Source organism: Pipistrellus hanaki (genome assembly GCF_964339955.1).
Source record: "Pipistrellus hanaki genome assembly, chromosome: X".
Taxonomy (NCBI): domain Eukaryota; kingdom Metazoa; phylum Chordata; class Mammalia; order Chiroptera; family Vespertilionidae; genus Pipistrellus; species Pipistrellus hanaki.
The window spans coordinates 39,406,761-39,430,290 of NC_140524.1; the positions used below are offsets into that span (position 1 = coordinate 39,406,761).

The window sequence follows — 23,530 nt, forward strand, 5'->3', positions numbered from 1 at the left end:
TGCAAGCTGGCCACAACCCCTTCAGGTTGGGGGGTACTTCTGGGGTGCCTGGCCAGTCTGGTGAGAGGCTGATGACCTTTTTCAGGCTGGCCATGCCCCTTAGCAACCCAAGTCCCAGCCCCTCCTTTTTTTCTTTTTTTCAGGGCCTCCTTGAGTGGAGGCCAGGGCCAGCTGGAAGCAGGTATCTGGGATTTATTTATCTTCTATAATTGAAACTTTGTAGCCTTGAGTAGAGGCCAGGGCCAGCCAGGGTGGGTGGGAAGCTTGGGTTCCTCCATCTCCAGGGGCAACCCAAGTCTCCTGCTTGGTCCAGCTCTGTGGCTGCTGCCATCTTTGTTGGGTTAGTTTGTATACTCACTCCTGATTGACTGGTGGGTGTAGCATGGTGATGGTTAATTTGCACGGTTCACTTTTTTAGTGTAGATTTACTATTTGCATAGCACTTTTCACATACATTATCTCATTTAACTTTTAACACAAATCTGCCAGTCTGTCATTACCTCCATTTTATAGATGGAAATTGAGTTATAATTTGCCTCTTAACACATTAATGGTTGAGGCAGGGCTGAAATTCAGGTTAATACTTACACCATGGTACCTTTTATTATAACAAGCTCCTTAGCTGTATATCTGTTTGTGCAAGAATTAATTAGTCCTGTCAGCTTTTTAAAAATATATTTTTACTGTTGATGGTATTACAGCTATCTCCTATTCCCCCCTTTTAACTCCTATCCTTTCAGCCCCTACTGTCAGCTTTTAAAAATATTTTTATTAACATTTTAAAAATTATTGATTTTAGGGAGAGAGAGAAACATTGATTTGTTGTTCCACTTATTTATATATCGATTGGTTGCTTCTTATATGTGTCCTGACCAGGAATCAAACCCGTAACCTTGGAGTGTCTGGACAACACTCTAACCAACTGAATACCCACCCAGGCAGTCTTATCAGCTTGTATGACACCTTGCTAAGTTTGCTTTTGATGGCTTTTAGGCCCACCCAGATCCTCACCTGTCTTGTGACTTGTGGTTAATGGATCACCTATCTATTTTTTTTTCAGTGTGCTTGATTATCAGACAGAAAGGGAAATAAATTTTAGAGATTCTAGTTAATGTCTCTAAAGTGTACAGGAGAAAAAAAAAAGAGGGCCTGTGATGATCACCTATGATAACATTTCTTGAGAAACCATATTATTGGTAAGTACCTGGAGTTTCTCCAATAATGCAAGGATTATCCCAGCCAACTCTTAGAATAGGGATTATATAACATGCCTTTGAAGATGTGGGGACATGAGGCTGAAAACAGGAACTAGTATTAGGTTTGCCATTCCAAAGGAGCTTCTCACTGGGAAACTGTCTAAGTAATAGCACTGTGTGTGTGAAACAGTAGGTAGGAACTGGAAGCTGCCTTCCATATTGATCTTAAACATGGAAAATGCCTAGTGTAATGGTTATCTTCAAGGGCTCTAGAATGAGACTATCAGGAGTCAAATCTAAGCCTCACCATTTATTGTCTGTGTGACTTGCAGGGAATTGTTTAATTTCTCTATGTATCAGCTTCTGGTCTTTAAAATGATAATAAATGGGATACATAAGATACATAAGATACATAAGATACATAAGATACATAAGAAAGAAACTAGACAACCAACTTACTGGTATACCATACACAATAATAAACTCAAAATGGATAAAAGACTTAAATGTAAGTTGTGAAACCATAAAAGCCTTAGAAGAAACCATAGGCAACAAAATCTTAGATATCTCATGTTGCAATATGTTTATAGATACATTTCCTAGGGCTAGGAAAATAGGAGAAAATAAACAAATGTTTCTACATCAAAATAAAAAGCTTCTGCATAGCAAAAGAAATCAACAAAATGAAGAGGGAGTCCACTATGTGGGAGAACATATTTGGCTATGATACATCTGATGAAGAGTTAATATCAAAAATATATAAGGAACTCACGCAATTTAGCAAAAGGAAGACAAGCAATCCAATTTTAAAATGGGTAAAGGGCCTAAATAGACACTTTTTGAAAGAGGACATACAGAAGGCTGAGAAACATATGAAAACATGCTGAAAATCACAAATCATCTGAGAGATGCAAATCAAAATAACAATGAGATATTATTTCACCTGTCAGAATGGCTATCATCAACAAAGGACAAGTGCTAAAGAGGATGTGGAGAAAAAGGAACCCTCTTGCACTGCTTGTGGGAGTGTAGACTGGTGCAGCCATTGTGAAAAACTTTATGGAGTTTCCTCATAAAACTAAAAATGGAATTGCCATTTGACCCAGTCATCTCACTTCTAGGAATATATCCTAAGAGACCTGAAAAACCATTCAGAAAGAGTATATATACCTCTTAGCAGTGCAATTTACATTAGCTAAGATCAGAAAACAGCCCAACTGCCCATCAGTAGATGAGTGGATAAAAAATACTGTAGTACATCTACACAATGGAATACTATGTAGCAGTAAAAGAAGGAGCCCAGCTGGTATGCCTCAATGGTTGAGAATCAACCTATGATTCAGGAGGTCACAGTTCAATTCTCAGTGAGGTCTCACAGCCCGGGTTGTGGGTTCCATCACCAGTGTGGGGCATTTGGGAGGCACTGATCAATGATTCTCTCTTATCATTAATGTTTCTATCTCTCTCTACCTTTTCCTTCCTTTCTGAAATCAATGAAAATATATTTAAAAAGGATCTCACCCTTGAGACAGCATAAAGGGACCTGGAGGGACTTATGCAAAACAAAGTAAGCCAATCAGAGAAAGACAAGTATTGCATGATCTCATTTATATGTGGAATCTAATGAACAAAATGAACTGATGAACAAAATAGATTTAGAGGCATGGAAGCATCGAACCAACTATTGAATTTCAGAAGGAAGGGGGCTGGTGGTCATGGTATGGATAGGAAGAGATCAACCAAAGAACTTGTATGCATATATGCATTAATCATGGACACAGACAATAATGTGGTGAAGGTCTTGGGCAGGAATAGGAGTGGGGGGGGCTAGAAGGGGTCAATGGGAGAAAAGGGGGGACAAATGTAATACTTTCAATAATAAATATTTTTTAAAAAATACAAAAAGAAAAAAAAAGTGATAGGAGTACATAAATCCAAGATTGATTGTGTGTATTACATGGGATAATGTATATAAAGTGCTTAGTGTAAGGCAGTGCCTGGGATGCTGTGAATGCTGAATAACTAGTAGGAAGCAATAGGCTGGCAAGTGGGGAGGGAGAAACGGGGAGAGAGATTTATTGGACCACAGTAAGAGAAATGGAATCCTCTCTTGATTTCTTTAAAATATATATTTTTTATTGATTTTACAGAGGAAGGGAGAGGGAGAGAGAGAGGTAGAAACATCGATGATGAAAGAGAATCATTAATCGGATGCCTCCTGCATTCCCACACTGGGGATCGAGCCTGAAACCTGGGCATGTGCCTTTGACTGGAATCAAACCAGGGACCCTTTATTCTGCAGGCTGAAGCTCTATCCACTGAGCCAAACCAGCTAGAGCTCCTCTCTTGATTTTATGAGACATAAAAAGAATAGCATAGTGTTGAATCAGCCTGACTAGCTAATTGAAGGAAGATTTAAATACTGGAGCCCCAGAAGAAAAGTTTTCATAATCCTGAGTCAAATGTGTGGGATCCAGCAGAGTAGGGTGGAAGTGCACTGGACTGGAAATCATATCTCTGTCCTACTCCCAGGTCTGTTACTAACTTGTTGTATAGTCTCAGGCAAGTCTGAGTTTTACTTTTCATTATATAAAGTACGATTGGACAGCCATTGTCTTTAATTACCAGCTTTCTCTACTAGTAACACTTTGATCCCAAGATTCTATTATGTAATAATTGAAGCCTAGCAACATTAGAATATTACAGATAAATAAGGTGGTGCAGAGAGAGAGAAAGGCGTCTGCTACATTCAATTAATTTACATAGGAGAAAAGAAACGTCCCTGAATATTGGGGTAAGTGACTTTTAATCCTTAATTAAATATAGGACTTGTGATTTTTCTTTGAAAAGAGAGTGTCTTAAAATTTTATTTTATTTTTAATTGAATTTATTGACATTGGTTAATAAAATTATATAGTTTTCAGGTGTGCAATTCTATAAATGACTTGGGTTGTGTTCTCCACCCCAAGTCATTTACCCCCTACTAACCGCTTCTACCTCTACCTACCCCCTTTCCCTCTGATAATTACCATAATGTTTGTGTCTGAGATGGTTTCTTTGGTTTAATCCCTTCACCTTTTTCTCAGCCTCCCCCCCCCAAGCTTCCTCCTCTTTGTCTACTGTCAGTCTGTTCTCTGTATATATGAATGTTTCTATTTTGTTTGATAATTTATCTTGTTAACTAAATTATATGTAAATATAATCATATGATACTTGTCTTTGATGCCTTATTTCATTTAGAGTAATATACTGCAGTCACAAAAGGTAAGATCCCCTTCTTTACAAATGCACCACAGCTTTTTTTATGCAGTCATCCACTAATGGGCACTTGGGTTGCTTCTAAATTTTGACTATTGTAAACAATGCTGCAGTGAACACAGGGATGCATATATTCTCTCGAATTAGTGTTTCAGGTTTCTTCTGATATATTTCCAAAATTAGAATTGCTGGGTCATAAAGAAGCTCCATTTTTAATTTTTGAGAAAACTCCATACTGTTTTCCACAGTAGCTGCACCAGTTTGCATCCCTACCAACAGTGCATGAGGGTTCCTCTTTTTCCACATCCTTGCCAACACTTGTTGTTTGTTGATTTATTGATGATAGCCATTCTGCCAGGTGTGAGGTGTTATCTCATTGTTGAGAGTATTACAGATGAACCCCTCTTCCCCACCATTCCCCCCCCCCCCATCCACCCTGTTCCCACCCTGCTCCAGGCCTTCACCACTCTATTGTCTGTGTTCATATATGAATACATGCATATAAGATCTTTGGCTAATTTGTCCACACATTCCCCACCCCTTCCGTCTGAGATTCGTCATTCTGTTCCATGTCTGATTGTATTTCATTCATCAGTTGATTTTGTTGGATTTTTTTGTTCATTTATTTTTATTTCTAGATTAAATTGTTGATAGATATGTATTTATTGCCATTTTATTCATTTTTTTAACCCTTTTCTCCTTTTTTTCTTCTTACTCTTCTTAAAGAATAACCTTCAAAATTTCATGTTATGCTAGTTTGGTGGTAATGAACTCCTTTAGCTTTTTCTTGTCTGTGCATCGCTTTATCTGACCTTCAATTCTAAATGATATCTTTGCTGGTTGTAGGTTATTGCTATTCATCACTTTGTTGTAGGTCATTGCTATTCATCACTTTGAATATTTATTGTCATTCCCTTCTGGCCTGCAAAGTTTCTATTAAGAAATCAGCTGGCAGACATAAGGGTACTTCCTTGTAGGTAACTAACTGCTTTTCTCTTGCTGCTTTGAAGATACTCTCTTTGTCATTAACCCTTGGCATTCTAATTATAATATGTCTTGGTGTGGTCCTCTTTGGATTTCTCTTGTTTGGGACTCTCTGTGCTTCCTGGACTTGAAGTATATTTCATTCACCAGGTAGGGGAAATTTTCTGTCATTATTTCATCAAAGAGGTTTTCAATATCTTGCTATCTCTCACCTCCTTCTGGTACCCCCATAATGCAAATGTTGGTACACTTGAAATTGTCCCAAAGGCTACTTACACTATCTTCATATTTTTGGATTCTTTAGTCTTTTTGCTCTTCTGATTGAGTATTTTTTGTTTCCTCATATTCCACATTGTTGATTTGATTCTCAGAATTCTTTACTCTACTGTTGAATCCATGTAAATTATTCTCCATTTCAGTTAGTGTATGCTTAATTTCTGACTGGTCCTTTTTCATGTGTTTGAAATTTTCACTGAGATTCTTGAAAGTCTCAGAAAGTCCCTTGAAGATCTCATTAAGATCCTTAAGCAACCTTATAACCATTGTTTTGAACTCTGTATCCAGTAGGTTGTTTGGTTCCATTTCATTTATTTTCCTTTCTGGATTTTTTTTTTTGTTGTTGTTGTTCTTCCATTTGTGAAATGTTTCTTTCTCTTCACATTTTGAATGTTTCCCTGTATTTGTTTCTATATATTAGGTAGAGTTGCTATATCTCCTGGGATTGGTAGAGTGGCCTTGTATAGTAGGTCCTGTAGGGCCCAATGGCTCAGCCTCCCCAGTCACTTGAACTGGGCCTTCTAGGTGCACCACTATGTGGGCTGTGTGCACAATCTTGTTGTAGTTGAGCCTTGATTGCTGATGGTGTCCCTACAAGGACTTTACCATAAGTCCAATTTGCTACAAGGACCAGCTATTACTACAGTGGAAGAACTGCTGTACAGGAGACACTCTTATGGAGCAGTACTTGCTTCAGTGGGGTTTGGTGCTCACTGAGTTTGTCCCTGGAGTGTGTTGCTTATAGATGTGTAGAGTTATAATCCAGTGTGGTCTGAAGCTGTCCATGGGGTGCACTGGCTCTAGGTATCCTTGGAGGTGCAAAGTCAGCCACTGCCTAGGGCCACCCAGCAGGAGCTACTGAGCGATCTGCTGATGGATGCTATTTGTATTGGTCTTGGAAGTAACCAGTGGAGGCCAAGGTGTGATCAAGGCAGGCTGGTGCTAGTGCCGGGGCATGCTGACTCCAGCTGCTTCTTTTTAAAGAGATTTTAAGAAAGTCTGGAGCCTGAGCAATCAAAGAACCCCGTGAGGACCTTTGCCTGGGAGAAAGCTCCCCCTTCAAGTTCCTGCCCCAATGCCAGACATACAGTTCCTCCCCTTATATCCCTTCTCTCCACAATGGTGCTGCCCAGTGCTGGAGCTCAGAGGAAGCAAGACCATGTAAGTGTGTGCACTAGCCCATTAAGAGAAATCCTTTGAGTCACTCAGCCACAGTCTCAGGGGTTTTTACACACTGAAGTTACAGGGACTTCTTTTCCCAGCTCTGGAACCCTAGGCTAGAGGTCTTATATGGGGCTGGAATTCCTTGCTTTTCACAGGGGATCTCTACAGCCAAGATATCCTTCCTGATTAAAAACATGCCACATGTGGGTGTCAAACCAGCCTGTTCTGCACCTCTGCTCCTCCTACTAGTTTCAATCTACATTTTTCTTTACCTTCCTAGTTGTAGGACTTCAATTCAGCCAGGTTTCAGGTGGTTCTGAATGATGGTTGTTCTGTATTTTAATTGTAATTTGATGTGATTATGGAAAGATGCAAGTACTGGTATTTACATAAGCTGCCATTTTGGTTCTCAAAGGGAGATATTTTGATTGAATAGATATGTGGGGATATGAATCCTTTAAGGTTTTTTGTTTTGTTTTGTTAATCCTTATCCAAGAACTTCTTTTTTTTTTAAAGTATTTTATTGATTTTTCATAGAGAGGAAGGGAGAGGGATAGAGTCAGAAACATCAATGAGAGAGAAACATCAATCAGCTGCCTCTTGCACATCCCCCACTGGGGATGTGCCCACAACCGAGGTACATGTCCTTGACCAGAATCGAACCTAGGACCCTTCAGTCTGCAGGCTGATGCTCTATCCACTGAGCCAAACAGGCTTTGGCCCAAGGCCTTTTTTTGTTGAATTTTTTTCTTTTCTTTTCCTTTTTTTATTTCTTTTTTAATTTTTGTAGAGAGAGAGAGAGATGGGAAGAGACAGAGGGAAACATCATGGTAGAGAGAAACATCAAGGTGAGAGAGACACATGGACTTGTTGCCTCCCAGACACATACCAATTGAGGCCCAGGGATAAAACCTGCAACCAAAGCATGTGACATTGACTGGAATCAAACCCAGGACTTTTCAGTCTGCAGGCTGACACTCTATCCACTGAGCAAAACCAGCTAGGGCTTGAATCCTTTAAGTTTTTATCATAAAACCAATATTTTTCAAGAATAAGAAGATTATTTTTTGGGGTGGGATTTTCATTTTTATTTTATTTTTTAAACATATTTTTTTATTGTTGATAGTATTACAGATATCTCCCATTTACGCCTTTACTTGACTGCTCCCAACCTCTACCCTCCTCCACATGTCTTCATTACCCTATTGCCCATGTGCATGGGCTATGCATATAAGTATATAAGTTCATTAGTTTATCTCTTCATTCTCCCCAACCCCACACTGAAGAATATCAGTCTGTTCCATGTCTTCCTTAAGGTCTTATTTTGTTAGTCAATTCATTCTGTTCATTAAATTCCACAAATAGGTGAGATCATATGATATTCATCTTTATCAGATTGGCTTATTTCACTTAGCATAATATTTTCCAGATCCATCCATGCTGTCCCATATGGTAATAAACCCTTTTTGATAGCTTCATAGTATTCCATTGTGTAAATGTCTTATAGCTTTTTTAATCATTCATCTACAGATGGGCACTTGGACTGTTTCCAATTCTTAGATAGCCTATCTAATAAAAGAGTAATATGCAAATTCACCATATCTTTTCTACACCCACAAGCCATGCCCACTAGTCATACCACAAGCCAATCAGGAGCAAACATGCAAATAAACCCAACCAAGATGGCTGCAGCCACAGAAAGCAGGAGAGAGGCTTGTGTTTCCCTGGCAATGGAGGAAGCCAAGCTTTCCATCTTCCCTTGCCAGCCTAGGCCTCCACTCAATGCTACAAAGTTTCAATTATAAAAGGTAAATAAACCTTAACAGAAATTGGGCAGCCACTGAGCTGGAAGAGCAAGAGGCTAGGGTTGCCCCAAGCAATGGAGGAAGCCAAGCTTCTGCAGCCCTGGCCAGCCTAGGCTTCTACTCCAGGCTACAAAGTTTCAATTATAGAATATACATAAATCCCAACAGAAATGGCTGCTGCCATGTAGCAAGCAGAAGGCTTGGCTCTGCTCCAGACTACAAAGTTTCAATTGTAGAAGGTAAATAAACCCCAGATACCAGGGCCTCTGCTTGGGTCACCGGGGAGCATGGCTGGCCTGCAAACCACCACACCTTGCCTAGGCCTCCCCACACCTAAGGGAGCCCCTACCCTGATCCGGTACACCCTTCAGGGCAAACCAGCTAGCCCCCACCTGTGCACCAGGCCTCCATCTTATCTAATAAAAGAGTAATATGCAAATTGATCATCACTCTAACACACAAGATGGCTGCCCTCATGTAGTCAAAGATCCTGCTCCCATGTAAACACAATATGGCCACCACAAGATGGCCAGCAGGGGAGGGCAGTTGACAGGGACCAGGTCTGCAAGGGAGAGCAGTTGGGGGTGATCAAGCCTGCAGGAGAGGACAGTTAGGGGTGACCAGACTGGCAGAAGAGGGAAGTTGGGGGTGACCGGGCCTGCAGGGAAGGGCAGTTAGGGGTAATCAGGCCTGCAGGGGAGGGAAGTTAGAGGTGACCAGGCCTGAAGGGAAGGTCACTTAGGGGAAAATAGGCTGGCAGAGGAGCAGTTAGGCATCAATCAGGCTGGCAGGGGCATGGTTAGGGGGTGATCAGGTTGGCAGGCAGAAGCAGTTAGGGGCAATCAGGAAGGCAGGCAGGTGAGCAATTGGGAGCCAGCAGTCTTGGATTGTGAGAGGGCAGTCAGACATTCCTCAAGGCGTCCCAGATTGGAGAGGGTGCAGAATGGGATGAGGGACACCCTCCACCCCCGTGTACAAATTTCGTGCACCAGGCCTCTAGTGCTACTCTGAACACAGGAGTGCATTTGTTCTTTCTGATTGGTGTTTTGGGGTTTTTAGCATATATTTCCAAAAGTAGGATTTCTGGGTCAAATACTGTTTTCCATAGTGGCTGCACCAATTTGAATTCCCAGCAGTGAACTAGTGTCCCCTGTTCTCCACATCCTTGCCAACACTTCTCACTTGTTGATTTATTGATGATAGCCATTCTGACAGATATGAGATAATATATCATTGTAGTTTTAATTTTAATTTCTCTGATGATTAGTGACTGAGCACTTTTTTATGTCTTTTGGCCATTTGTATGTCCTCTTTTAAGAAATGTCTATACAGGTCTTCTGCCCATTTTTTATTTGAATTGTTTGTCTTTCTTTTGTTGATATGTATGAGTACATAATATATTTTGGATATTAACCCCTTATCAGTTGTATCATTGGAAAATATGTTCTTTCATACAGTGGGTTCCCTTTTCATTGTAATGGTGGTTTCTTTTGCTGTCCAGAGCTTTTTATTTTTATATAGTCCCATTTTTTTTAGTATATTTTCTCCTTAGTTTCCTTTGCCCTGGGAGATGTTTCTGTAAACAGATTGCTACATGAGATGTCTGAGATTTTGTTGCCTATGTTATCCTCTAAGATTTTTATGGTTTCATGCCTTACATTTAAGTCTTTTATCATTTTGAGCTTATTCTTGTATATGGTGTAAGTTGATGCATGTATCTGTCCAGTTTTCCCAACACCATTTGTTGAAGAGACTCTTTTTACTCCATTGTATGCTCTTCCCTCCTTTGTCAAACATTCATTGACCTTAATGGTGTGGGTAAATTAATCTATTGGTCTATATGCCTCTTCTTGTTCCATTACCAGACTATAATGGCTTTGTAGTATAGTTTGATATCTAGCATTGTGATCTCTCCTACTTCGTTCCTCTGTCTCAAGATTACTGTAGCTATTCGGGGTCTTTTATGATTCAATATAAATTTTTGGAGTATTTCTTCTATATCTTTAATAATACCATTGGTATTTTAATAAGGGTTGTGTTGAATATATAGATTGCTTTGGGTAGTTAGATATTTTTATTATGTTAATTCCTCCAATCCATGAACATAGTATACGTTTCCATTTGTTTGAATCTTCCTCTATTTCTTTTTTCAATATCTTATGGTTTGCCAATTACAGGTCTTTTATCTCCTTGGTTAAGTTTATTTCTAGGTATCTTATTTTTTGTTCTTGCTGTAATTGTAAATGGGAATGCTTTTTAAGTTTCTCTTTCTGAGAGTTCATTATTGGTGCATAAAAACGCCATTGATTTATGGTTGTTGATTTTGTATCCTGTTATCTTGCTGAATTCCTTTAAGTCTAGTATTTTCCTGGAGGAGTCTTTAGAGTTTTCTATGTACAATACCATGTCATCTTTGAATAATGAGAGATTTACTTCCTCCTTTCCAATTTGGATGCCCTTTATCTCCTCTTTTTATGTGATTGCTGGGACTTCCAGTACTATGTTGAATAAGAGTGGTGAAAGTGGACATCCTTGTCTTCTTCCTGTTCTTAAGGAAATTTCTTTTAGTTTTTGCCCACTGAGTATTATGCTGGCTGTAGTTTTGTTATGTATGGCCTTTTTTATGCTGAGGTATGATCCTTATATTCCCACTTTACCCAGAGTTTTTATCTAAAAAGGGTGCTGGATTGTGTCAAATGCTTTTCCTGCATCTATTGATATGATTGTGTGGCTTTTCTTTTTCTTTTTAATGTATTTTTCTTTATTTCAGAGAGGAAAGGAGAGTTAGAGAGAGACAGAAACATCAATGGTGAGAGACAATCATTGATTGGCTGCTTCCTGCATGCCCCACACTGGGAATTGAGCCCACAGCCCAGGCATGTGACCTGACCAAGAATCAAACTGTGACTGCCTGGTTCATAGATCGACACTTAACCACCTAACCAGATGTCAGTGGGCTGTGGTTTTATCTTTCAGTTTCTTTATGGGATTAATCTTGAATTGGTATAGACTTGTTTTGTGCCCAACATGTGGTTTATCTTTGAGAATGCCCCATTTGTGCTTGAGAAGAATGTATATTCTGTTGCTTTGGAGAGAAATGTTCTATAAATAGCAGGTATATTTATCTGATCTAGTATGTCATTTAAGGCCTCTGTTTCCTTATTCAATTTTTGTCTTAAAGACCTATCCAGTGATGTCAGTGGGATGTCAAAGTCCCTTACTATGACTGTATTTCTGTCAGTCTCTCCCTTAAAATCCATCAGTACTTGTTACATGTACTTTGGTGCTCTTGTATTGGGTGCATATATGTTTACAAGGGTTGTATTTTCTTGTTGAATCATTTCCTTTAGTATTATAAAGTGGCTTTCGTTATCTCTTGTTATGGCCTTTGTTTTGAAGTCTATTTTATCTGATATGAGTGTTGTTATCACAGCTTTCTTTTCCTTTCCATATGCATGGAATATATTTTCCCATCCTTTCACTCTTAATCTGTGCATCTTTTGTTCTGAGGTGGGTTGCTTGTAGACAGCTTATATATGGGTCATGTTTTCTTTTTTTAAATATATTTTATTGATTTTTTTACAGAGAGGAAGGGAGAGAGATAGAGAGTTAGAAACGTCGATGAGAGAGAAACATTGATCAGCTGCCTCCTGCACCCTCCCCCCTCACTGGGGATGTGCCCACAACCAAGGTACATGCCCTTGACCGGAATCGAACCCGGGACCCCTCAGTACACAGGCTGACACTCTCTATTCACTGAGCCAAACCGGTTTTGGCTGGGTCATGTTTTCTTATCCATTCAGTCACCCTAGGTCTTTGACTGGAGCATTTAATCCATTTACATTTAAAGTTATTATTGATAAGTATTTATTTATTGCCATTTTTATTTTCTTTATCCCTATGATCCTCTCTACCCTTTTCTTTTTCATAGAGGAATCCCTTTAACATTTCTTGTGTTTCTGCTTTGGTGGCAATATACTACTTAACTTTTTTATGTCTGGAAAGCTTTTTGTTTCGCATTCAATTTTTAATGATAGCCTTTCTGGATACAGTATTCTTGAATTTAGGCCCTTGCTTTTCATTACTTTGAGAACTTCATGCCATTCCCTTTTGGCCTGAAATGTTTCCATTGAAAAGTCAGCTGACATTTTAATGGGAACTCCTTTATAGGTACTTTTCTCTCTCTCTCTCTCTCTCTCTCTCTCTCTCTCTCTCTCTCTCTCTCTCTCGTTGCCTTTAAAATCCTTTCTTTGTCTTTAACATTTGCCATTTTAATTATGGTGAGTCTTTTGGGGTTCATCTTGATTTGGACTCTCTGTGCCTCTTGAACTTGTGTGTCATTTTTATTCACCAGGTTGGTGAACTTTTCTGTCATTATTTCTTTAAACAGGTTCTCTGTTCCTTGCTGAACTTTTTACCCTTCTGGTATTTCTATAATCTGGATGTTATTACATTTCATGTCATCCCAGAGCTACTTTAAGCTATCTTCCTGCTTTTTAATTCTTTTTCCATTTGCTTCCTTAATTGGGTATTTATTTGTAAATTGTCTTCCAAATTGCTGATTTGATCCTCTGCTTTATCTAATCTACTTTTAATATCTTCCAGTATGTTCTTGATGTCAGCTATATCATTCTTCATTTCTGCCTGGTTCTTATTCATGGCCTCTAGTTTCCTTTTCTTGCTATTGAATTAGCACTAAGTTCCTTAAGCATCTTTATAACCATTGTTTGAACTCTATGTCTGATAGATTGCTTGCCTCCATCTCATTTATTTCTTTTTCTGGAGATTTCTTCTTTTCTCTTACTTGGGGGTTGCTTCTGAGTCTCTCCGTTTTTCCTGTCTCTTTGTATTTACTTCTATGTATTACATAGAACTGTTATGCCTTCCAGTCTTTGTGGGATGGCCTAGTGTAGAAAGTATCTTGAGAGATCCAGTGGTGCAGTATCTTTGTCTACCTAAACTACATGCTCTAGGAATGCTCCTTGTGTGCATTATTTGGGCTCTCCAATTGTAACTGGGACTTGATTGTTGATGTCCCATTCCTGGGAAGGATCTCCTCCTTGGACTTGCTGCCAATGTGGTTCAACCCCAACATCTTTGTGCCAGCAGTTATATAGTGCTGACAGAATGGAATAAGACACAACAGGGCCAAACCAAAACACCACAAAAATCAAGTTACTCAGTGCATCAACATCTAGAAAGACTAAGAAGGAAAAAAAAGAAAAATAAAAGAAAAGCACAGAAGAAATAAAAAGAATATTAGAAGACACATGGCCAAAGACTTAGAGGGTATATAAAGAAAAAGGAAGGAAGAAGACCAAAAAAAAAAAAAAAGTGGCTATATGGAAGTAAGGAAGAAGGTAAAAGAACTAATATAGGAGGAAAAAATAAGTGGAAACAGAAAATAAAGGAAATAATAATAATGAAATTTAAGCATAGTAATAATGGGTATATGAAGTCATATATAGGAAAAGTAAAACCGGAAAAGAAATGGGAAAAAAGAAAAAAGAAACAAATAAGAAAAATTAATAATAACAATAATAAAAGGCTAAAGTAGAATAGAATCAAAGGAAAGAAATTACAGATGTGCAAGAAAAAAGAAGAAAGAAAAGGGGTGACAACAAAAAATAACCCCCCCCCCCCCACACACACACACACCAAGAAACCAAACCACACATACACACTCAAAGACCTTTGGGTCCACTAACTGGATTTGTGGGGCTAGCTGGATTATATTCTGATGTTGGATCTGGTCACTTGAAGTGTCTATCCTGAATAACTGCCCTTTTTGCAACCTGATTGAGGTCTGAGAGGTTGCATCTCCTAGTAGTCTAGTGGTCAGGACTCCTTGGCTTAGAGACTGGGTCTGCCTTGAGTCTCACACCTTGATTGTTCCTGTTCTGAGCTGTACTCCCTCTCCCCATGGAGTTGGACCTGAAGGTGTCAGCTACAGGTGCTAGGAGTCCCATTAGTGTTCCACTCTCTGGTGGTCCCAGGCAGTACCAGTGGTGGGGGCGGGAGCACGCATGAGGTCCAGCTGGCATTCCACTCGCTGGCTTTCTCAGTCAGTGCCTATGTCAGGGGATGCTTGTGAGGTTGGTATTCCACTAGCTGCCTGTCTTGAGCAGTGGATGCAGCAGGTTGCAGGTGAGGTCCTGCTGTCCTTCAACTTACTGCATGGTTAGAGTCAGTGTCCAAGCCTAGTCTGGGTGGTGGTGAGCTGTGCTCCTAGCCGCTGCCACTCCCCCCTTCAAGATGGTGTGGTTTCTGAGCCAGAGTCGTGCCCACCCAGAGAGTACCTATGGTGGTAGCGGGGGCTCTTTGCCCAGGAAAGCCTGAACCTCCCGCCCCAGTGACTCTTATGAGATCTGACTGGTACACACACACACACACACACACACACACACACACACACTATGCACATCTACACACTCCCTTCTCACTCCCTTATTCACTCACTCTCTCCCTCACTCCGGTTCTGCTAGCCACCATGTTGGAATCTCCAAAAAGATTATTAAATTGTATTCTGTGGCAGTGAAATACTGCTTTAAGAAAAGGCTATAACGTTCAGAATTCCCTTTTAGAGAGGTCATTTTTGCTACATGAGTGGAGAATGGTTTGGAAGCAAGAAAGACTGGATAAGGAGATCCTTGATGAAAAGATCCTCAATTTAGAAAATGGTAGTAATAATTGAGATATTAGATGAGAGAGGGAGAAATTGAGGAAAACCTCCAAGTTTCTGGTTTGGGCAACTGGGAAGATGATGATGCCATTTACTGATACGAAAAACACAGGGAAGAGTGAAACAGATATGCGAGATGATGTTGATTTAATATTTATGAAGGAATGGAACAAAACTTTGTGTTATTTGAGACTTTTGATGTGGGTTCTGAGCATTCTTAGTAGTCAGATAACTTTAAAATACTTTTTATTTCAAAAAAGTTTGTATTAGTGTTTGTTGCTAGGAGAGAGGGTTGCTATGGAGACTAATGATATCATAATCTCTTCCCCCACCCCCACAACCCGCCCGCCCTGCACCAGATAGAGCACTCTGGTGGTTCTGGCTCAGTCTTCAGGCTGAAGGCTAAGTCATCCCATCCAGGCCACAGATGTAATGTATAGAAAAGTGTGGGTGTGGGTGTGGGAGTTGAAGGCGGGTGAAGGGACACAGGTTTTGCTTTGTTTTCAGCCTTATAAGAAGGATGAGACTAGAATCTTCAATTTCCAAATATATTGGTTACAAACAATTTTTTGTTGTTCATGGTTCAGAGAGGCACAATTTTCCCAAATCTTGGTAGGAAGGCATGCGAAAAGTTCTCAAATGGTTTTCAGCCACATTTAGTCATTTGATTATTTGAAGTAAGATAAAGTTAAAATGTATTTTTTTTTCTTTCTTTAGAGTGGAATTTCAAGGTATTAAATTTTAGAAAAATGGCTTTCATTCATTTGGATGTCAGATGCCTATATGCCATTCTTATTTGCACAGCATTTGGCTCTACTTTGTCTTCAAACACTGAGATAAAAGGTAAGCCAACAATGGAGAAGTGTTAAAATTAAGGATATTAACTGCCTTTTCAACCTGCCCTAAGAAAATGTATGACAAATAGGTGGATTGTTATTGGGAATTAATTCAGGAAGTCCATGCACAAAAGGTATGTTCTTACTAGTCAGCCTCATGTGTACGGTAACTGATGATAAATATTTTGTGGGATAAAAGCCAAATTCAATAGCTAATTATACATGAGACTGATTATTAAGAACATATCTTTTTGTTCATGGGCTTCCTGAATTAATTCCAAAACATTTCCAAATGTTTTATATAGTCCTATCCAATGCATAGGTTAATTATCTAAAACCTCACTGCCTGGTACCAACTAACTAAAACTTTCTTTAATTACTATCCTTAACTTTTGTTTAAAGTCCTGCCACATTTTTTGTGTGTGGATCCTCCCATTACCCCCCTCAGTGTTATAAAGTATTAAAATGAACAACAGAGTAGAAATGAGGATTTAGCCCTAACCGATTTGGCTCAGTGGATAGAACGTAGGACTGTGAACTGAAAGGTCCCAGGTTTGATTCCGGTCAAGGGCACATGTCTGGGTTGTGGGCTCAATCCCAGTGGGGGACTTGTGGAAGGCAGTTGATCCGTGATTCTCTCTCACTATGGATATTTCTCTCTCTCATCCTTCCTCTCTGAAATCAATAATAATATATTTTTTAAAAATGAGAGGGATTTAGCAACAGAAAGGCAGCATGAGGGATATAGTATAGTACTGCTAGCTTTTCTAGTACAAAAGTTTATAGAATACTAGAGGCCTGGTGCATGAAATTCGTGCACTGGGGTGGGGAGTCCATTAGCCCAGCCTGTGCCATCTCACAGTCTGGGAGACCCTGGGGGATGTCCAACTGATGGCTTAGGCCTGCTCCCCACAGGCCTAAGCCAACAGTTGGACGTCCTTAGCACTGCTGTGGAGGCAGGAGAGGCTCCTGCCACCTCCGCTGCACTCACCAACTGTGAGGCTACCTCAGGGCTTCTGGCTGAGTGGCGCTCACCCTGTGGGAGTGCACTGACCACTCACAGCAGCTCCTGCCTTGAGCATTGCCCCCTAGTGGTTAGTGTGTGTCATAGCAACTGGTTATTGTGCTGTTCGGTCAATTTGCATATTAGCCTTTTATTATATAAGATTTGTTTGTTTTTGTTGCTTTTAAGTTACCATATGGGGGAGCCATTGCCTCCCACTGCCTCTTCCCCCAAAATAAAAGAAGTTATTTCCAGGTGTCACAATATTCAGTCTGCCTGCCACTTCTTGAATCCTCTCAAAAAGTGGCCCTGGTTTGCCATACTATAGGTATCACTCTGAACTTTAGTTTACTAAAGGATTTAATTAATGAGACTAAACCAACAAGATCTGCCTAATTGTAAGGCCCTTAGTCATGTAGTTATCTTTTATATTTTCTGCTAGAGGCTCAGTGCACAAAATTCGTGCACTGCGGGGGGTGGGGGGGTGGGGCTGTGTCCCTCAGCCCAGCCTGCACCCTCTTCAATCTTTAGGAAAGTCTGACGGCTCGTTTAGGCCCGATCCACCAGGATCACCCCTAACTGCCCTCCCCTGCCAGTCTGGTAACACCTAACTCTCCTCCCTTGCAGGCCTCGTCACCCCCAACTGCCTTCTTCTGCAGGCTTAGTCCCCCCCAACTGCCCTCCCCTGCTGTCCTGGTCCCCCCCAACAGCCCTCCCCTGCTTGCCTGGTCACCTCTAACAGCCCTTCCTGCTGGCCTGATTGACCACAACTGCCCTTTCCTGCAGGCCTTGCTCCCCCCAATAGCCCTCCCCTGTTGGCCTGGTCACCCCTAATTGCCCTCCCCTGCAGGTCTGGGTCTCCCCCACTGTCCTCCCCTGCAGGACTGGTTTCCCTCAACTGATCTCATCTGCTGTCCTGCTCCCCCCAATGCCTTCCCCTGCAGGCTTGGTCCCCCCAAATGCCCTCCCCTGAAGGTCTGGGTTCCTCTGAACTTCCCTCTTCTGCTGGCCCAGTCCCCTGCAACTGCCCTCCCTTGCTGACCTGGTCTCCCCCAACTGCCCTCCTCTGCTGGCCTGGTCACTCCTAACTGCCCACAATTGCCCTCCCCTGCACACCATCTTGTGGTAGCCATCCTGTGTCCACATGGGGGCAGCCAACTTTGACCACATGGGGGCAGCCATCTTGTATCTTAGAGTGATGGTCAATTTGCATATTACTGTTTTATTAGATAGGATTCCTATTTTGTATATGCCATGATGTTATATGGATATAGTATACACTGAATTAATACTTTTTGGTTCTTGTTATTAGAGAGATTTATGTAATAAAGTGTTCACATCCTAGACCAAATTATGATCTATATGATCATAGAGATAACTCTGTGTTGAAATTTTTGTTTCTGTGAAAACTTAGTACCTAGCTAGGCAAAATCACATTTTGCATATGAGATTTCTGAAAGAGGGGATAACTATATAGCAGTAATCCAGATTTTTAAACTGCTCTATTGAGATATAATTTTCTAAAAGACTAGAGGCTTAATGCACAAAAATCGTGCAAGAGTAGGCCTTCCTTCCCCCAGCTGCCAGCACTGCCTTCCCTCTGGCACCTGGGACCCAGGATTCCCTCTGGCACCTGGGTCTTGGAGCTTCCTTCTGGCCGCTGGCAGGCTCCTGTGACCCGGGCTTCCCTTGCAGTCCTGGCTGCTCTGGAAAGTCATCTGGTCTAATGAGCATATTATGCTTTTATTATTATAGATGTTTTTATTGATTTCAGAGAGGAAGGGAGGAGGAGAGAGAATCATTGATCAGCTGCCACCTACATGCTCCCCACTGGGGATTGAGCCCACAACCTGGGCATGTGCCCAGACTGGTAATAGAACTATGACTTCCTGGTTCATGGTTCAACCACTGAGTCACACTGGCTGGGCAAGATATAATTTACATAGCATAAAACTCTCACTTTTAAAGTGCATTGTTCTGTGGATTTTAGTATATTCACAAAGTTGTGTAACATCCACTAGTATCAAATTCTAGAATATTTACATCACCCCCAAAAGAAAACTCATATCCATTCAGCAGTCATGCCTCATTCTTCTTCTCCAGCTCCTGGCAACCACAAATCTGTTTTCTGTGTCAGTGGATTTGCCTATTCTGGGTATTTTATATAAAGGGAATCATGTAATATAAGATCTTTTGTAGTAATTTATTTCATTTAGCTTTATGTTTGCAAGGTTCTTCATAGTGTAGCGTGTATCCATTTTATAGATGAACCACAGTTTATTTACCCATTCATCAGTTGATGGACATATAGAAGTAATCTAGATTTAACAATCTTTGTCATTATATACAGGGGAAAAAGTAAAAATATTTTAATTTTATTTCAGTTAACCCTCCTGAGGATTTTGAGATAGTGGATCCTGGATATTTAGGTTATCTCTATTTGCAATGGCAACCTCCAGTGTTTCTGGATAATTGTGAGGAACACACAGTGGAATATGAATTAAAATACCGAAACATCGACAGTGAAAACTGGAGGGTAAGTAAAGCATGCATTTGTGATATCAGAGCAATTATTAGTTTTCTTATGATTCCTTATGTCAGTGTCCACTCTAATTCCTGTATCTCAATAGCTATTATTAAGATACTAGATGTCCAGTGCACAACATTTGTGAACTGGCAGCGGGGGGAGGAGGGGTTCCTCAGCCAGGGACCTCTCGGGGGATGTCCTCCTAGCAGTTAGACATCTCCCAAGGGAACCTTAGTGCTGCCAAGGAGGCAAGAGAGGCTCCCGCCACCACTGCTGTGCTTGCCAGCCATGAGTCCTGGGGGAAGCTCCAGCACTGAGCACCAGGGGAAGCTCTTGCATTGAGTGTCTGCCCCCTGCTGGTCAGTGTGCATCATAGCGACCAGTCATTCCCTGATAGAGTCAATTTGCATATTAAACTTTTTAAAAAATATATATTTTATTGATTTTGTACAGAGAAGAAGGGAGAGAGATAGAGAGTTAGAAACATCGATTAAAGAGAGTCATCGATCAGCTGCCTCTTGCAAACCCCCTACTGGGGATATGCCTGCAACCAAGGTACATGCCCTTGACCGGAATTGAACCTGGTACCTTTCAGTCCCCAAGCCGACGATCTATCCATTGAGCCAAACCGGTTTCGGCCATATTAACCTTTTATTATATAGGATAACAAGCCACCATGGTTGCTGCTGTCTACTGTGCTTCTTGCCACATCTATTTTCACCCCATCCAGTATTAAGACTACCATTGGAAGTATATAGAAAAATACTTGGTTCCATGGAATATGAACTTGAAAAGTACTTATATATTTTATCATATTTCATAGTTACTTATATACCTGTATATGGGTTTTATATATGCTACTCAACTGTGAGATTTTATTCTGTGGGAATCAAGCCTTATTTATCTCTGTACTTACTCCACAGAACAGAACATGGTTCTTTGCATATAGTGTAGTAAGTTAAAATATTAACTATTTACATAGTCAAGCATGTTCCTTTAAAGATTTCTGTTGTACAGGAATCTGTTGTAAAAGGAATTATGTTACTTTCTAATTCAGCTAGGTAGTTTCAAGGGGCAATTCAAATCATTTACTGGGCAACTTTTTGTATCAGGCACTCTGCTAGATATCAGGAATACAAGGATTAATTATATATGATTTTAACCTAGGAGCTCACAATTTGTCTTGCTTTCTCCAGTTAACCACAATATTTTATTTTATATTATTTCTGAAGAATTTATATGACATTTTAAAGATATAAATCATTTGCCATCTAATATGTATATAGTATGTGAAAAGTATCTGTTGATTTCAAGTTGCTTAAAGCTCAAAATCTGCCATAGAGCCTTTTTTTCTCTTCCAGTTTTTTTGTTTGTTTTTTGAATGATATTAAGATTCAAATGATCTCTTCAAATAATATACTGAAGTGATTTCTGCCAGAAATATAACGAAGACTTTGTATCACATAATCATGTTGAATTTTATAGATATTGAAACTCTTCAGATTATTAATGCCCTATTAACCTTATTAATGTGGCTTATGATACCATCACTGTTTCTAAGCTTGACTTTGTCTCATCTTTTTATCAGACCATCATCACTAAGAATCTCCTTTACAAAGATGGGTTTGATCTTAACAAAGGCGTTGAAGCAAAGATACATACAGTTCTACAAGGGCAATGCACAAATGGATCTGAAGTTCAGAGTTCATGGTCAGAAGCTAGATATTGGACATCACCTCAAGGTTAAAACAAAGCTCTCCTTTCATATTTAATACTGTCAGAACAATCCATATAGAGAAAAAGTCCTTTAACTCTTATACATGAGATTACATGTACAGTTGAGAGTGTGGCACAAAATAGAATCCTTCTTAGGAGTGTGTGATTGGCCTTTTTAATTCTTTATATTAGTAATCACATTTGGCAAAACCAACAACTTATCAGGCTAATATTCTCAGTTTTGGTGTCATATTAATAAACGTGTATGTGAGCATTTGCCAAATGTGTATATGCTTAGTTCTTGTGTGTATGCTTATAATAGTACTTACACTAGTAAATGAGCCCTCAAAGATTTTTTATTTTGTGAGCCCCTTTGACAGTGAAGTGATTTCCAACAACTTCCCTTTGAAATATTCTTTTTTTCTAAAAATGATGTATTAAAACATTTTTGTTTAATTTTTTCAAATGAACTCATTATACATTTGACAAGTTACAATGATAATTTCTGATTACAGCAAAAAAGTTTTCTTGTGAGAATGACTACAGTTATAATGTTGAAACATTTCTCTTAATGTGAAAAGGCATAAAATATTCTTTATAGACAACTTGTCACTTACCCATCATGTAATGTCAAATGCATCTATAATCCCTTAAAATACGTATGATTCTTTTGAGAAAAAAGAGCCAGATCAAATGCATCATTAAGAAAAAACATGCATACTAAACAATGAAGTCTACTGTGGACATAGGCCATTATTTTTTAACTAGAGGCTCAGTGCACTAAATTCGTGCACGGGCAGCAGTGGGGTGGGGGGTGTCCCTCAGCCCATCCTGCACCTTCTCCATTCTGGAATCCCTCTCACAATCCAGGACTGCTGACTCCCAACTGCTCGCCTGCCTGCCTTCCTGATTGCCCCTAACGGCTTCTGCTTGCCAGCCTGATCACCCCCTAACCACTGCCCTGCCAGCCTGATTGATGTCTAACTGCTTCCCTGCCAGCCTGTTTAGCCCTAACTTCCCTCCTCTGCTGGCCTGATCACCCTTAACTGCCCTCCCCTGCAGGCTTGATTTCTCCCAATTGCCCTCCCTTGCTGGCCATCGTGTGGTGGCCATCTTTGACCACATGGGGGCAGCTATCTTGATCTTGTGTGTTGGAGTGATGGTCAATATGCATATTAATATTTTATTAGATAGGATAGAGGCCTGGTGCATGGATGCGGGCCAGCTATTTTTCCCTGAAGTGTGTCCCAGATCAGAGTAGGGGTTCCCTTGGGGTATGGGGTGTCCTGGGCAAGGGGCCTGTGGTGGTTTGCATGCTAGCCATGTCCTCCCACCCGCCCCCCCCGCCCCCAGCAACCCAAGCAGAGGCCCTGGTATCTGGGATATGTTTATCTTCTATAATTGAAACTTTGTAGCCTGGAGTGGAGGCTTAGGCTGGCCAGGGCAGGTGGGAAGCTTGGCTTCCTCTGTTGCCATGGGCAACCCTAGCCTACTCTCTCCAGCTTTGTGGCTGCCACTATTTTTCTTGGGATTTATCTCCTAAAATTGGAACTTTGTATCCTTGAGTGGAGGCCTGGGCCAACCAGCGTGTGTGGAAAGCTTGTCTTCCTCCACTGCGGAGGAAACCCAAGCCTCTCTCCTACTCTCTGTGGCGATAGCCATCTTGGTTGGGGTTAATTTGCATACTCACTCTGATTGGCTTGTGGGTGTGACTTGTGGGTATAGTGGAGTTGTGGTTGATTTGCATATTATTCTTTTATTATGTAGGATTCTCCAATTCCTGATGGAGTTCTCAGAATATAGTTTCTCAGTTGATGAGTAGCAAATTGATTTATTAGTTAAATTAGCAACTATAGAATTATATATGTCAGTTATACTGAGAACAGTATAGAATAAATGATAATTTACCAGGAACTGGCTTCTAGATTTTAATTTTAGTGACCCTGAAATAACACAATTTAGTACCAAATGTTTAAACACCCTTATAATTGCTAACCTGTGAAGTACCATTATTTATATCTGATCAGCTATACAAAACTCACTGATTTTTTTTTTTTTAAAAGGCCGTGAAAAATCCCAAAGA

The 23,530-nt window shown here is 40.3% G+C and overlaps 1 protein-coding gene and 1 long non-coding RNA gene across 4 annotated transcripts in view; one reads left to right on the forward strand and one right to left on the reverse strand.

Moving 5' to 3' along the window:
• LOC311615093 overlaps positions 1 to 23,530 on the reverse strand; it is a 629,078-nt gene that overhangs the window by 122,462 nt on the left and 483,086 nt on the right. The window lies entirely within an intron of this gene.
• The window catches only part of IL13RA2 (interleukin 13 receptor subunit alpha 2), a 110,754-nt gene that overhangs the window by 72,280 nt on the left and 14,944 nt on the right, over positions 1 to 23,530 (forward strand). The window contains exons 1-4 of one of the 3 annotated variants that reach the window (XM_084870292.1): positions 3,660 to 3,990; positions 16,083 to 16,208; positions 19,589 to 19,740; positions 21,320 to 21,473. In XM_084870292.1, coding sequence (XP_084726418.1) covers positions 16,115 to 16,208; positions 19,589 to 19,740; positions 21,320 to 21,473 — 400 coding nt within the window. In that variant the 5' untranslated portion in view covers positions 3,660 to 3,990; positions 16,083 to 16,114. Of the gene's footprint in view, positions 1 to 3,659; positions 3,991 to 16,082; positions 16,209 to 19,588; positions 19,741 to 21,319; positions 21,474 to 23,530 lie in introns of those variants that run through there. The other 2 variants (XM_084870294.1, XM_084870293.1) reach the window with 2 other exon arrangements.